Source organism: Coenobita brevimanus, chromosome 57 (genome assembly GCF_032717465.1).
Source record: "Coenobita brevimanus isolate Jiangsu-jjx chromosome 57, ASM3271746v2, whole genome shotgun sequence".
Lineage (NCBI taxonomy): Eukaryota > Metazoa > Arthropoda > Malacostraca > Decapoda > Coenobitidae > Coenobita > Coenobita brevimanus.
The window spans coordinates 24,282,862-24,299,347 of record NC_137010.1 but is presented as its reverse complement, the minus strand read 5'-3'; the positions used below and the strand labels follow the sequence as shown (position 1 = coordinate 24,299,347).

The following is a 16,486-nucleotide window of genomic DNA, read 5'->3' as shown; positions in this document are numbered from 1 at the left end:
TGGCGTTCAATATAGGAGGTTAATTATCAACGCTGGTAATCAAAGAGCGACTTGACATAGGCGTGGGATAATCAGACTCAGATAATTTGGTGGTTGTTAATCGCGTTATTGTTATTAGTGGTGGTGGTGGTGGTGATGGTGGTGGTGGTGGTGGTGGTGGTGGTAGACTGATAATATAGGCGTTGTTAAAGCTATAATGTGTTACTATAATTTGTCACTTTCACCAGGCGTAAAATTGCCATCTCTCCATCTTTATTATTTCGCTGTGATAAGATATATACCTTGTCTCATTTAATGCTAGCAAAACCAAATATATACAGTTTACTAATAGACAGCTATTGCCAGATTCGTATATTACCTTCAGTGCTACTAATATTCCCACCTCCAAAAGTATTGAAATTCTCGGTGTCTCACTTAACAATGCCCTCAGCTGGACCCCTCATGTCAGATCACTTGCTAACACCGCCGCAAAGAAACTTGGATTATTGTACAGAGTCCGTAACTTCTTCACTGACGAGCAGTTAGCTATAATTTATAAGGGTCATGTGCGCTCTCAGCTTGAATATTGCTCACCCTTGTGGAATGGATGTGGAGAGGTTGCATTAAAACAACCAGACAAAATTCGGAACAAAGCTGCTGGAATTAGTAATAACCCTGCTATTATAAATAAACTACCTCCACTACAAGTAAGAAGGAATGTTGCCTCCCTTGCATTATTTTACAGATATTTTTATGGCAAATGCTCAGACGAAGTTGCATCCATTGTGCCATTTCTCCATGCCTTCCATCTTGCTACACAGGCATCTGGCAGCGCTCATGACTGTAATGTCACACAGCCATATTGGAGAAATTCTGCCTATCAGAATTCTTTCATTCCCCGAACTGCATCTCTCTGGAACTCGCTTTCCCAGAGTTGTTTCCCTCCAAACTTCAACATAAAGCAGTTCAAGTCCAACTGTCACAGATATTTTATGAATGGAGGACACCAGTAATCTGGAGTATGGATTATTTATTTTTACTCATTTGTTTTTCGTTCCTCTGTTCTGTTACTTAAAAAAAAAAAAAAAAAAAGAATATGGTGTCGAGCACGAGGAAGTGCTTTAGAATGAATTATAGAGCCAAAGTGTTGTTTCACTCTGCGGCTGAGCTATGGGAAATGAGCTCGAAAAGAAAGTGTAAAAATCAATTAACTAGTGCCGTTGTTACAGCCGATACAACAACAACAACAACTACTACTACTACTATTACTACTACTACGACTATTGCTACTACTACTACTACTACTACTACTACTACTACAACTACTACTACTACTACTACTGTTACTACTGCTGTTCTTACTATTAAACACCTACCACCACCACCACCACCACTTTCATCACTACTACTACTACTACTACAACTACTACTGCTACTACTGTTGTTACTACCACTGTTATTACCACTCTTTAACACCTACCACCACCACCACCGCTTTTATCACTACTACTGCTACTACTACTGCTACTACTACTGTTGTTACTGCTGCTATTATTAGTCACCTACCACCACCACCGCCACTTTTATCATTACCACTACTACTGCTGCTACTACTACTACTACTGCTGCTACTATTACCATTACTACTACTACTACTTCTACTGCAGCTACCATCACTAGTAGTCCTCGTTACTTATACTGTTCAGAGAGAGAGAGAGAGAGAGAGAGAGAGAGAGAGAGAGAGAGCATCATAATTTTGACACAAATTGGAAAATGAAATAGAGTCACACACCCGTTCACGCTCTCACTCTTTCATTCTCTAGCTTTCATCTAATCCTACATTCTCACTTTCATGTTTTCTCTTCCTCATTTTATCTACTACACACACACACACACACACACACACACACACACACACACACACTCTCTCTCTCTCTCTCTCTCTCTCTCTCTCTCTCAGGATCACCAGTAGGACCAATCGTACAGACATGAAAAGCCCCGCCTCGGACGTTAATTAAACAAGAAGGAGCTCTGACAGGCTGCAATACTTGCATCCACCAACTGTTCTAAGGGCCGAGTATTTGGCTGTTTTCTTGTCACCTTGCTTTGAAAATTTGCTCTCAAAATCGAAATATTTCATTGTTGACTGATTCTTATCACTTTGAAAAAATTGAAGCAATTCAAATCTGAACTGCCTTTTCCTGTGTCCTTGACTTTTGTCTCGTTGCCCTCAGAATTCTTCTTTTTTTTTTTTTTTTACTTCTTTTTTAACCCTAAACCAGCCCATTAAGTTTGTCTGCATCAGATCAGAGCTGCTAAGCTGACATTGCAGTGTAACTTGGTCCTTGATCTATCCCTCTCAAAAATAACAGTCCACATTCTTGGGGGGATCCTCAAGTCATTCACCAAATTTGGCCCGTATCAGATGAAAACTGCTTTAGTTATTTTGTTCATAAACATATGAGTCGACCCTATTGACTTTAGCCTTTGACCAATTGTACTCAAAACTGAATTCCTTTGGTGATCTCCAAACTTTTAACCCCTTCCCAAAGCTTTGTATAAATTCGTTAAAACTGTTTAAGTTGACCCTAACCTTTGACCTTAGCTTTTTATTAATTGTTCTCATAAACAATAGGTTTACTCAAGGGCAATTTCTAGTAATATTATTATTCCTGATGTTTCCCATTACTAGTATGTCTAAACAATATATTCATAATCCTTAGTCACGTGTCTATTAGCCATTTTAACCATGTCTGCCAAGCGTATCTCATGCAATGTTAGCAAATGAACTGACTTGTATCGTGTCATCAGCCTGATAGGGACAAACTTCTGCTGTCGACTGTACATAATCAACGAAAGTGTGTGTGTGTGTGTGTGTGTGTGTGTGTGTGTGTGTGTGTGTGTGTGTGTGTGTGTGTGTGTGTGTGTGTGTGTGTGTGTGTGTGTGTGTGTGTGTGTGTGTGTGTGTGTGTGTGTGTGTGTGTGTGTGTGTGTGTGTGTGTGTGTGTGTGTGTGTGTGTGTGTGTGTGTGTGTGTGTGTGTGTGTGTGTGTGTGTGTGTGTGTGTGTGTGTGTGTGTGTGTGTGTGTGTGTGTGTGTGTGTGTGTGTGTGTGTGTGTGTGTGTGTGTGTGTGTGTGTGTGTGTGTGTGTGTGTGTGTGTGTGTGTGTGTGTGTGTGTGTGTGTGTGTGTGTGTGTGTGTGTGTGTGTGTGTGTGTGTGTGTGTGTGTGTGTGTGTGTGTGTGTGTGTGTGTGTGTGTGTGTGTGTGTGTGTGTGTGTGTGTGTGTGTGTGTGTGTGTGTGTGTGTGTGTGTGTGTGTGTGTGTGTGTGTGTGTGTGTGTGTGTGTGTGTGTGTGTGTGTGTGTGTGTGTGTGTGTGTGTGTGTGTGTGTGTGTGTGTGTGTGTGTGTGTGTGTGTGTGTGTGTGTGTGTGTGTGTGTGTGTGTGTGTGTGTGTGTGTGTGTGTGTGTGTGTGTGTGTGTGTGTGTGTGTGTGTGTGTGTGTGTGTGTGTGTGTGTGTGTGTGTGTGTGTGTGTGTGTGTGTGTGTGTGTGTGTGTGTGTGTGTGTGTGTGTGTGTGTGTGTGTGTGTGTGTGTGTGTGTGTGTGTGTGTGTGTGTGTGTGTGTGTGTGTGTGTGTGTGTGTGTGTGTGTGTAATCAAGAAGCGTGCGTCAGTGTATGAAAGTAATCAAGCAATATGTGTGAGTATGTGCACCTAAAACAAGTAGTGTGTGTGTGTGTGTGTGTGTGTGTGTGTGAACAATGGACACCTCCCCTAGATGGTGGTCTGGGTGGGCATATATAAGGAGTGGGAGGCGGGAGGGTGCAGCTATCAGAGACAACCAACACTCCGTCATGGCCACGCGTCTGCTGCTGTTGCTGCTTTTCTTCGCTGTGGGGGTCAGTTGGGGGGTGAAAGGGGGTATGGGAAAGATGGTGGAAGTGTACTGTGATGTGCTTGAGTGAAGTAGAGTGTTTAGGGCTGTGTAAGGAAGTGGAAGAGGCTGATGCGTTCTGTGATGCGTGGCACAGTGTGATTGAGTGCAGGGGACTGTGGTGGGCTGTGGAGGAGTGTGGCTGATGTGAAAGAGGTTGGGAAGGGTATTGTGACATGGCTGGGATGTGAGATGATGTGGTAGAGTGTAGAGGGCTGCAGAATATATTTTAAGATGATCCCTGTGATATGGTGAAGATGAGAGAATGCGGAAGAAGTTAGAGAGCGTAACTATAATGTGGCAGGGTATGGAAGAGGTTAAGGAAGAGTTCTGTGATATGCTATGGATGTCTGTGAGTGTGGTAGATTGTAATGGGCTATGGTGAGGTATGGAGAGTAGGGAAGAGGCTGAGAACGGGTAATAAGCTGTGATGTGGATCTGGAAAAGTATGGAAGGATTTTTTCATGTGTTGAGTGTGATGAGATGTGGAAAAGGTTACCAAACTGTGGCATGGTATGATGTGATTGTGGTACGGTGAAAAAGAGATGTGTGGAAGGATAAGGATTTGTGGCGAGAATATGGCAGGATGTAAGGGAATGTGGAGTAGATTTTAATAAGTGTGGGAGGGTGTAGTGGAGTATGGAAATTGGGAAAGTGTATTGTGTAGTGGCGTGGGGTTTGGAAATGTACTGTGGAATGGTGTGGGGTGTGAAAGTGTCCCGTGGTTTGGTGTGGGGTATGGAAGTATTCTGTGGTGTAATGTGGGGTGTGAAATTCTCTGTAATGTGGTGTAGAGTGTTGAAGTGTATTTTGGTGTGGTTTGGGGTATGGAAGTATGTACTGGTGAAGTGTTGGAGTGAAGGGTGGAGGTGAGATTAGATTAGTGCAGTGTGGCGTAGTGTGTCTGTGTATGAATTTTATGAGGCTGGATAAGTGTACTGTGCTGTAGTGTAGGTGTGGGAGCGTAGAGAGGAGTGGAGAAGGGGTTGTGGAAATATACAGTAGTGTGGTGTGGAAAGTTGGGGTTTTGTGTGTGTGTGTGTGTGTGTGTGTGTGTGTGTGTGTGTAATAGGTGAGTCTTGAGTTTTTATTGGTATTTTGATAATTGAAGAGCAGGAAGAGTTAAAGATGAATACAGGGAGTTGGTCTTGATTTATTATCTTCAGAGAAAGTCTTAAGTTGAGCAGCGTATAATACAGAGACAATATATTTAGTAAGTCTAGTTGGACCCCTCTTCTTAACCTCCTTCTCCCTACTACCTTCCGTTTGTATGGTCTGTCTCCTTCTGAGCTCTGCTTCCTAAATTCTGGTGTAACAGGGGTCGTGTCACGTGTGTTACACTGTTGTTGAAATGTTCTAGAAGCCTGTGTGTGAGTATGTGTGTGTGTGTGTGTGTGTATGGTCACGAGGCATTGTTCGTGTGCCTATCTCGCTGACACACTACCTATCTCATCCACTGACTTGCTGCTTCCGGTGTATTGTCAACATTCCTTCACTTGGAGTTGCAAGCTCATATCTCGTTCCCAGGCTTGCCTGGTGCTCTGTCTATCTATCTATCTATCTATCTATCATGCTATCTTTTATGATTTGTAATTATAATATGGAGTCCTGACATTGCTCGGTCACGCCGCTGGAGGTCCTCCGACAGCAATCATCATTGACATATGCTAATCTGTTAGTACATAATATTGATTATAATATTGTATAGACATAATATTCATGATAATATTGTACTGATCCAGTAATATTACATTTTAAACAAGTTGTATACATAATTGAACAAATGCAATGGTTGTTGTAAGACATTTTGTAAGATGTGTATGTATAACACATACGCATATAAGTTTGCAATGGTAATACTGCCAGGTTATTACATTACATATTGAGTTATCCCTTTAGTAATGTCTAATATTTCACCTAACTTGTGTGATGATTCTGGTAATACAGAATTGTGGTAACATTGTATGAATTTACATAATATTGTAGTAACATTGTGGTAATACATAACTGGAACATTGTATGAATTGTTACATAATTATATTGTAATTGTTACATTGTTGTAACATTGTAGTAATACATAATTGTAACACTGTATGAATGGTTACATAATATTGTGGTAATGCATAATTGTGTTGGCCATATAACTGTAGTTACATTTAGTTAATGCAACTGTTACATAATTGTGTTGGCCTTATAATTGTAGTTTAAAGTTACATAAAAGTTACATCTTGTTAATGCAACTGTTGCATAATTGTTACCTATTGTTTGTAGTTACATAATTGTACCAAGTGTAACATAATGCAATCGTTTGTCGTTACATAATTGTTACATATTGGCTGTAGTTACATAACTGTAGCAAGTGTAACATAATGCAATCGTTTGTCGTTTCATAATTGTTACATATTGCGTGTAGTTACACTATTGTAATAATTGCAGTCCTGACATCGAATCCGGTCATGCTGCGGTCGATGATAGTGATGATGTGCCATGCCACTAGCTTGTGGAGACAACAATTTGCTTTTTGTTTCACTTATAGAAGGAGTTTATGTGGTATTTTGGAATTTATAGTAACACTTACGCTTATTTTCATTTGTTTGTTATGTGATCTTACTTATTTTTCTTTTTTCTTTCTTTCTTTTTTTTTATGTATCGATTTTCTATAGTTTGTTTTTCTTCGTTTGTCTACGCTTTTTCGGTGTTGTCCGAGGTTGCATAATTGCTGGCTAATTTCCTTGGGACCCTTTTTTAATGATTAGTTTATATTGCACAGATATATATATATATATATATATATATATATATATATATATATATATATATATATATATATATATACACAACATTAACTACTGTATATACACTGACTTGTTGTTCACTTGTACATATCGTGGGCAATATATGTGTCAGCACTGTGTGGAAATCTTTGTCTTCACGATTGTGTGGAAGATGTTGTTCATTCTTGCTAACGTCATTTGTGTTGGCCATTTTCTTTTTATTTCTTTTCCTGGTTTTCCTTGTAACTTAATTTATCTGTTTCCATTAGGTAGCTTTAATTAATAAATGTTTAATACAGTTCTTTTAGTCGTTCACTGAGTAACTGTGATAGTATCTTTTCTTTATTACTTTGTAGATGTAATAATGTATAGCTGTATGTATGAAACACATATTTTATGTAGGTATAAATGGTAACACTCGTTGGTAGTATATAAATGCTATAATAAATGAATGAATATATGCAGTGTAGAATATTTATTGTTGGTGAAAGTAATTAATGATTGAATTATGAAGATAATTGAAGTAGGTATATGTGTTTAAGTTGTAATTATACAGCACGTTTTATATGTTTGTGCAAAATGTGTTGTCTATCACTGTGTATTGTATAAATGAAGTAATTATGTAACTCACTAATTTTTACCGTGGTGGGAATGGTGTGAGTGGTGTTGCACCTGCTGATAGCGTTGTCCTTCGCGGGTTGATTGACGTGTTGTCTCAGCAAGCACGTATGATGACGTCGACTTCCCACACTGGTAGTTGTGGTGAGTGAATGAGTAGCGATGAGTAACTTGAGTGAAGATGAGTGAGTAAGATGAGTTGTGAATATAGGCTTGGTATTTGCTTCGTCGTCTTGACCTTCTCGCACTCCTGCGTCAGCGGTGGAGGTTGGGGGACGGTAGGAGAGAGAGGAGGGTGAGGTCTGGTGGTTGTGAGTTGTGAGTCGTGTCTCACTCTTCGTTTGTTTGTTTTGTTTTTCTTTCTCGATGTATTTTCGGTCTTTTTTTCTTGTGATTTACTCGTTGTGGGATGAAGACTGCCGCTACTTGTAGGTGCGTGTAGAAGATTATAGAGACGACTCGTAGAGTTGTTACTTGTAGTTGATCGTAGATTGTAGTTCGTTGGTTCGTTGTAGAAATTGCAAGATTGTTTGTATCAGTATTTTGTTAAACTACAGGCAAGGTGTCCTGTGACCTCTTCACCTCTAAATCAGCGTGTAATCGGGCAGACGGAGGGAGAGTTGGAGAGAATACTGTCAGGAGCTGGTTGTGAGTTGTTGGTTGTAAGAGGTATTTTATTTTTGTTTTCAATCTTGATAATGCAGAATCAACTGTACACTCGTAGACTCGTAGGCTCGTAGGCTTATAGACTCGTAGGCTCGTATGCTTGTAGACTCACAGACTCGTAGGCTTGTAGGCTGTATTTTGTAGGAATTCACTGTAGAACTGAAGCTGATCTTGGTTAGAGTCTCGCCTGCTTTAGTAGAAATTCACTGTAGATTCGTAGACGAGGTTCGTACGTTCGCTGCCACCGTATCTTACAATAACTTTGTAGAAACTTGTAGTGAAGTGTTGTAGATCAGTTATACATATATTAGACTCGTGGACGAGCAGTTGTTATACGTGAGTAGCTTTGTAAGTAGATAATCTTAATTCCCATTGTCATGCAATGACAGGAGAGGTAAAGATTAGTATGGGACTATTTTCATTTGTTTTGGAAATATTAACAAAGTCTCTTACACACGAGTGAAGTATAGATTCCCGTGAGCTACCTCCTGTCTCTCTGTCTGTCTCTGTCTCTGTCTCTGTCTGTCTGTCTGTCTGTCTGTCTCTCTCTCTCTCTCTCTCTCTCTCTCTCTCTCTCTCGCCCATGTTGCTAGGCTCCTTCTCCCTACTACCTGTCGGTTCTAAGGCTAGTCTTCTTCTGACCTGAAAATCCTACATTCTCATTTTAGCAGGGGTCGTGTCACGTGTGTTACATTGTTGTTGAAATGTTCTAGAAGCCTGTGTGTGAGTATGTGTGTATGTGTGTGTATGGTCACGAGGCATTGTTCGTGTGCCTATCTCGCTGACACACTACCTATCTCATCCCCTGACTTGCTGCTTCCGGTGTTTTGTCAACATTCCTTCACTTAGAGTTGCAAGCTCATATCTCGTTCCCAGGCTTGTCTGGTGCTCTGTCTATCTATCTATCTATCTATCTATCATGCTGTCTATTATGATTTGTAATTATAATATGGAGTCCTGACGTTGTGTGTGTGTGTGTGTGTGTGTGTGTGTGTGTGTGTGTGTGTGTGTGTGTGTGTGTGTGTGTGTGTGTGTGTGTGTGTGTGTGTGTGTGTGTGTGTGTGTGTGTGTGTGTGTGTGTGTGTGTGTGTGTGTGTGTGTGTGTTTAGATGTGTGGAGAATTTTTAAACAGTATAATATATGTAGTTGAAACTCTGTGTAGAGCTAATGGATGGAGTGATCTTAAGAAATGTTAAGGTGGCTGAAGTGTGTTGGGATGTGGTGGAGTATAGTGCCCATATTTAGAGGTGTAGATGGGGTGTAGGGGTGTGGCGTGGAGGAGTTAAGAAGGTATAATGCCTCAAATAAGTATATGGGATACTTTAGTCTGGTTGTGGAAAGATGTGGAGAGATGTATTTACAGTACTTGTGGAGATTGACATGCAGGTGGAGAAGAACACTCAGAGACAACAGGCTGTCTAATATTTCACCTCTTCTGATGTTTACTTTCATCGGCTTTCTAATATTACTAAGTTGGGAGGAGGTCATTATGTTTCTTGGTCCATAATGATGGGGTTTGATGTGATGCGGCAGGGAGGAAAATGAAAGACGTGCCCTAGATGTGAAGTGAACGCAGTGGTAATCTGACTAACTTTTTTCCTTGACTGTACTCAGCAATTTCCAGTGGAAGGTGGAGGGATGCGGAGGAACAGAGTGTATGTGTGTAATGGTATGTGGAAGGGGTGCTGTGATGACAACAGACTGTTCAGCTGAAGATGGACGTGGAGGTGTATAGCACAATCAGGATAGTGTAAGGCTGTGGAAGAGTAATGTGCATGTGGAAGAATGTAGAAGGTGGTGTGGAGAGGTGTACCATAAAGTGGAGATGTGGAAGAAACTGGCAAATAATTGATATATGATAAACATTACCTAAATACATATAATTTTTCCATGCTTTTGCGAATGTAGTGCAAGTACTGTACCTTGCAAGTCAGGTAATTTATTTGCTGTAATTTACAGTGATAAAAATAAAAAAATAATTTGGAGCAATTTCGATATTACTTAGACCTGCAATAAAAACAATTTCTATTCGAACCGCGAAGATTCAAAGAGTGAGCATTATTTTAACTTATTCTGTTTTATAGTAATATTGGATAAAATTTCGACAATAAGTGATGAAATTCAAATGTGAACCAGAAGCTTCCTTCCTGGGCGAGCCAGTAGTTCATTGTTCAACACGCCCAGCTCGCAACTGAAGCATGCAAGGCTAATCCCCTGGCCGCACAGGCTGTTGGATACTCTTTTTCGTCCAGTGCACCCACCAGTATAATTGGGGTCCTGGATGTAACATTGATTATGGTAGGTCGTGTTCTAAAGGAAGACTGAGACTTAGCAGAAATGTATTCCCTGCCTGAATGATTGATGAGTTCGGATCAGACGAGGGGTTAATGCCTATCGACTGCACGAGGGTCACTGGGCAGACAATTAACCTCTTCAATCCGGTGAAGTATTTGTTTTACTTTATTCATGCTGCTTTCCGATGCTCTTATTCAGTTAGTTTGTGAGGTTTTTTAATTGAAGGAGTTAAACACAGTCTTCATTATCCCTTCTCGTTAGATAGGCCTTTCATAAGTCGAATAAACTCGTCTGGAAGTGTTAATAATAAATTAAAGAGGACGTCACAGGACTGAAAGTGTAAACTTGTGTTGTCTCAGTCTTTCCCTAGAATGCAACAAACAACAATCGAACTTACACCCAGGTTCCCTTTTGTATTGCTGGATAAATAGGGACAAGGGGAAAACAAGTTCTGAATTAGAGTCTGATCTGCTTTAGAATATACAGATGATAATTTAGACTGGGGAGAATATCGTCGCCACCTCTCTACGGACCTTCCATACGTAATGTGAGGATATAGCGGACGTGGCAGTGAATATCGGGCACAAAGAGTCGGTCACAGTTAGCCTACATTTATTCACCGTTGGATTAGGTCAGATAGGTTTGGTCTGGGTGGCTTACCTCTTAGTCTTTTGGAGATCCGAGGGTTTAGGCTCTTCTAGCACTGGTTTTCAGTACGACAAAACATAAGCCACGCTGATCAGGCAAGCAAACTGGACTAACCTAACTGTAAAGCAAAGCGCCTTTGATCGAAGTCTGTTTAAGCCCATATTTTATCACCATGTAGCTTATTTATAACGCAATGGAAGGCCCGCTGGTCACCATCTTGGTCCGTGAAGGGGTCATGAACCGCACTACACATACACAGTCATCATCATCATCATCATCATCAGTAATAGATGGCTTAGGCAGGGTCCAGAAAATACATCAGCACGGCTCAATCTCGTCCCTTCTATAGCTTTTTTCTATTATTGCTCTCTCCAAACGGTTGTATTCAGCTTAGAATAGAGATTCCGAACTCAAGGGGATAGATGCACAGTATATAACCATCATCAACCTCTTGATTAGTAGAATACTCTTGAGTCAAGACGTGTGATAGCAACAAGAACAAAATTTTATTGACGTCCTCGAACTGAAGGCGTTATGAGAGATTCGAGTAAAATGAGCCATATACCCACATACTCATCATTCAGACCTTTGACATTCATGATATCCCGGTACTTGCCTCATACTGCGTGTTTCATTTGATAAGTTCCTCTCCCAACGACTGTAGGGAAGAAATTATTCCTCCGACTTCACCTTTGATGCAACTCTTTTCTTGTGCATCTTCATACATTCTTCATCCATTTGTTTCTCTTCGCCAAGAGGATGAAAACTTAACCACCTCACTACGATGACGTATTAGTTTAGTTTACTCTAGCTTCCTCCAGACAATGTTATTGAACTTGAGGAGGACTTCTTGTAGTGAAGGGGTGTACGAGTATTCAACCTATATCTGACCTCCCCAATTCGAAAATTTTCTCTAACATTGAATATAATTGTCCGTTGATGTAATAAATAAAAAAGTTATCATATTCAGGACTTAATGTGTTGGGTCTGGCAGTAAAGTCATGGGCAAAAGCTTGCATATTTTTCGCCCTTTCTACGTCTCATTTCCCTCTATGGGATAAAATTCCTAATCTAGGAGTAGCATAGGTTACCATATTCTTCTGTCCATAGATAATGATTCTCTTTGATGTATGTCATTTAGGAGAGTGGCAGTCATGTTTTAAGCGTGAAGTAGGAGCAGTGAAACAGTAGACGAAGCTCTGTCCCCGTACACTCTTACAGGTGGTGTATGGGGCCAAGGTGTACTCGAAGAACTGTGATCCGGACTGCAGTGGGAAGGACCCATTTGACAAAGTCCCTGATCCTCGAAACTGCAGCCAGTACTACCTCTGTACCAACGATGGGGCGCCGAGCGACGCTGCCCTCCCTTGCAACCCAGGATTCCAGTTTGACGTAGCTACGTTTGAGTGTGTAACTGAAGGAACTGGTACTTGTGATGAAAACTGCATCATCTACCCGTGTCATATGCAGTGTAACGGAACAGGTGACTATGTTGCAGACCCGCAAGACTGCACTGCATACTACATTTGCACTATGGGTGGGCAAGTAACAGGTCCCTATCACTGTCCTGCCGATCGACCAGTCTTCTACAATACACAGTGCGTTGAGGACGTGTCCCTGTGCTGCTCTGCGAACCTTCCCTGTATCCCATCTTGCGAACCGGGGATGGTTCAGGCCCCTGATCCATTTGACTGCCACAAGTTCTACATTTGCGAGGACGGCACGATCAGCGAGGAGAACCACTTCACATGTCCTGAGGGTGAATACTTCAACTACACGTCCGGGCACTGTCAGCTGGGTGGGGACTGTACCAGTCTATGCTAGTCTGCCCCAGCACCCTACCTGTTTACTCTGCCTCACCCATCCTGCTCGCGTTGTCTGTCTACCCAGCCCCATCCTTCTCCCCCTGCCTGTCTACCTACCCTCACTCTGCCTCACCTTACCTGCCTACCCTTCCATATCTGCCTTTCTACTTATCCTCATCCTGACTCACCCTGCCCTTCTATCCAACTTCGTTTTGTCTCACCTTACCTGCCTACCCTGCCTTACTGTGCCTTTCTATCTTGCCTCATCGCCTTTCCCTGACAAGTCCTGTCTTGCCTCAAGGATATAAGTTTAATAATGTCCACTTAATCTTTTAAAAAAGTCAAACATTCTAAAACACACACACACACACACACACACACACACACACACACACACACACACACACACACACACACACACACACACACACACACACACAGTTAATAACAGTTGGTTGTCTAAGTCAGTACAAAGGTACTCTACATTCTAGAAAACAAAAACTATATCCACATTTAACAGTTCCTTAACACCATATTAGAATCTAAGGAGATAATTGTCAAGCATCTCAGTAATAACAAGATTAATAATAATAATAATAATAATAATAATAATAATAATAATAATAATCTATCAATCAATCCCTTCTTTGCCCCATCATTCGCGTAGGAGCACTGGGCGAGGCTTCTTAGTTCCATCATTTAAGGCAAGGGTACCAGCCTAAGTGTAATTATGTGAGCAACAAACCCCAACTACCCGTCAAATGTAAACACTTGCGGACCCTATTTAGCATTTTAATCCAGTACGCTACTGCTCGTCCATATGGTTATATGGTTACCACCCATTACCACCAAGCGTAGTAAATGGTTTCCTGGATTACAGGACACCATTTAGCTTGCCACTCAGTGTCAAGTCACCCTAGGGTTGCACGACGGCAAGTCATTGGATGGTGAGCGCCTCCCTCTAGCACACACCACCACCACTACTACTACTACTACTATTACTATTACTTCTACTACTATTCTATTACTACTACCGGTACTACTACTTCTACTACAATTACTACTACCAGTAATAATAATAATAATAATAATAATAATAATAATAACAGTAATAACCAATGATAACAGCAATAATAACAACGATAATAACAACAATAACAACAACAACAGTAATAATAATATAAATCAGGTGGACTGGACTCTTACTTCAGCAGTTCTGGACCCGCTAACGTGTAAAGGAATTATTGACCGGGACTAAATAACCAACTTCCTTTCATTTTTACTGCTATCAGACGATTTTCTTCGGCTTGGGAGAGTTTGATGGGGCCATTGAAATACTATATCTAAATTTGAAAAGTCTCCTATAAGCAGCATAAAATAATTTGGTGGGAACAGCCATGGCATTAAAAGACGCAAGTGTAAAGAAAGTGTTGATTTTTTTTTTCATTTTTGCATCCTGCTTTTTTAACACTGATTAATGCAAATGTGTAGACTGATTTGCAAAGTTGTTTCATTATCCATATTTGCGTTTTGGGAGAAAGACAGGCAGATAGAGCTCGAGACGGCTAGGTGAGGTGCGAAGGTATGTAAGAGAGAGTTTGACGAGGAGGAGTCTTCACTGAGGAGGGACTGAACGCCTGCGAGTCCTTTTATCGTGGCCAACCCTCACAGGATGATGCGTCAGACTATACTTAGAGATGGACTACACTTTATTACTTCAGCGACACACCTTACTGTACGCTAGTGTATCTGGAGCCTGCTTTCTCCTCTGCTCCTCGTCCCCAGAGATATTAAATGGAAACTAAGTCTGGGTGATGGACTGAGTTTTGCCTGCTTTACCCCTTCAGAACGATGCCGTATTATTATGTAAGAGAGTATGGATCAGCTGGTTCAAGGATTGTGTGGGTAAGACTGAAAGTGGGAATACAAACGTGGGCGATTGTGTGTGTGTATGCATCAATGCAAGATCGTACAAGCAGAGTGAAAGAAGAGTCTTGGGCAAATGTGAAAGTGTGCATGGAAAAGTTTTAGAGGAATGACAGAATATTTTAAATTACAGATATGAATGGAAAAGTAGGGAATGTGAAGGTGGATGGAGTAATAGGTAGAGGTGTGCCTGCAGAAGTGGGTGAGAATGGCAGTGGTCTAGTGGACATTTGTGCAGTGAGGGGATTGATGATAGCTAATACCCTCTTTAGGCACAAAATAACCCACAGGTATACGTTGCAAGTGATGAGAAGGTCGAGTGGTGAACTGAATGAACGGAAGGCAATTATTGATTATGTGTGTGTGGATAACAGAATGAGAAGGTATGTAATGGATGCAAGAGCATATTGGAGGAGTGGACTTTCTGACCACCACTTGATGGTGGTGAAAGTCAAGGTTCAAGTGCAATGCAGGAATAGGAGGAGGGACGGACAGGAGGAAGTACTCCATACAAGGAGGGTAGAAAGGTTCCAAGAGGATGGGAAAAAAAAAGCAGAATATAAGAGAGAAGTGAGGAGCGATTGGGTTAATATGATTTAGTGCAGATGGGGGAGGTGGAAGGTGTGTGCAAGATTTTCACAGAAATCTGTGCAGCATGTGAAATGATGCGAGAGGCGAAGAGAAGACGACACGGGGTGCAAGAAACGGCATGGTGGAATGAAGTGGTGTAGCAAGCTGTGCCACAAAAGAAGAAAACATACTGTAGTGAATGGATGGGAAGCACAGGCATGGAGAAAGTTGAGAGATGGAAGAGTTATGTTTGTAGAGGGGAAGAGAGAAGTAAAAATATTAGTAGACGAGAATACGAAGAGGGTGGATGATGGATTTGAAAGGAATTTGAAAGTAAATTGGATGGAATGTAAGAAAATATTCTGGAAGGAGGTAAAGCGAGATAAAGAAATTGGTAGGTGAGTGAAATATGAAAATGGTAGATTTCTAGTGGAGAAGGGAGAAAAAGTGAGAAAATGGAGAGTACACTTTAAGGAACTGTCGTACATAGAGAATGAGAGTAATGCAAGTATAAGTGGCTGGGGAATGGGTGGGAGAAGAAAGGTGGTGACAAGAGAGGAAGCCATCAGTAGCATGGAAGTAGTGGGAGCAATAAAGAAAGTCAAAATGGTGAAGGCCTCAGGAATTGATGAAGTGTATGGTGAAATGGTGAAGCATGGGGGAGAGAGAGTAGTAGAATGGATATGCAAGATGTGCAGATTGGCCTGGGAGATAGGTAGAGTCCCGGAGGATTGAAAGTCAGGAACAATTATTCCCCTGTACAAAGAAAACAGGGAAAAAGAAGTGTTTTGTAATTATAGGGGCATTTGTCTTCTGAGTGTAATGGGAAAAGTATATGGTAAGATACTTATTGGCAGAGTTAAGGAAATAGTTGGAGAGGAACATGGTGGTTTTATGAAGGGAAGAGGTTGTGTTGATCAGATATTCTTCTTAAGTCTTTAGTGGAAATGTTTGTAGAGAAGGGAAAAGTTCTATGCAGCCTTCATGGATTTGGAGAAAGCATATGACGCAGTGGATAGACAAGATGTTGTCAAAATACTAAGAATATATGGAGTTAATGGGAAGCTGCTGAATGCCGTGAAGAGTATGTATGACAAGGCTGTAGTGAGTGTGGATACTGAACTGAGTTATTATTTTTTTATCTGAATGTTGGATTGAAACAGAGATGTGTCATGTCTTCATTGTTCAGTCTGTATATGGATGGGTTTATAAAAGAGATATAGGATAGAGCAATTGATGTTGGAGTGGCCATAATGAGAGAGGGCAGCATTTG

The 16,486-nt window shown here is 41.1% G+C and overlaps 1 protein-coding gene across 1 annotated transcript; it reads left to right on the top strand.

The window, feature by feature from the left end:
• Nucleotides 1–3,738: 3,738 nt before the first annotated feature.
• LOC145401936 (uncharacterized) lies at nucleotides 3,739–12,736 on the top strand. The gene is made up of 2 exons (XM_080274043.1): nucleotides 3,739–3,876; nucleotides 12,134–12,736. The coding sequence occupies exons 1-2, from the start codon at nucleotides 3,739–3,741 to the stop codon at nucleotides 12,734–12,736; spliced, it is 741 nt and encodes a 246-aa protein (XP_080130169.1).
• The last annotated feature ends 3,750 nt before the right edge of the window (nucleotides 12,737–16,486 follow it).

Excerpts from the sequence above, each read along its gene's own strand:
- LOC145401936 (XM_080274043.1), top strand. The coding sequence starts at position 3,739 with ATGGACACCTCCCCTAGATGGTGGTCTGGGTGGGCATATATAAGGAGT. Across the intron at positions 3,877-12,133 it reads TGCTTTTCTTCGCTGTGGGG|GTGGTGTATGGGGCCAAGGT; the intron begins GTCAGTTGGGGG and ends ACACTCTTACAG.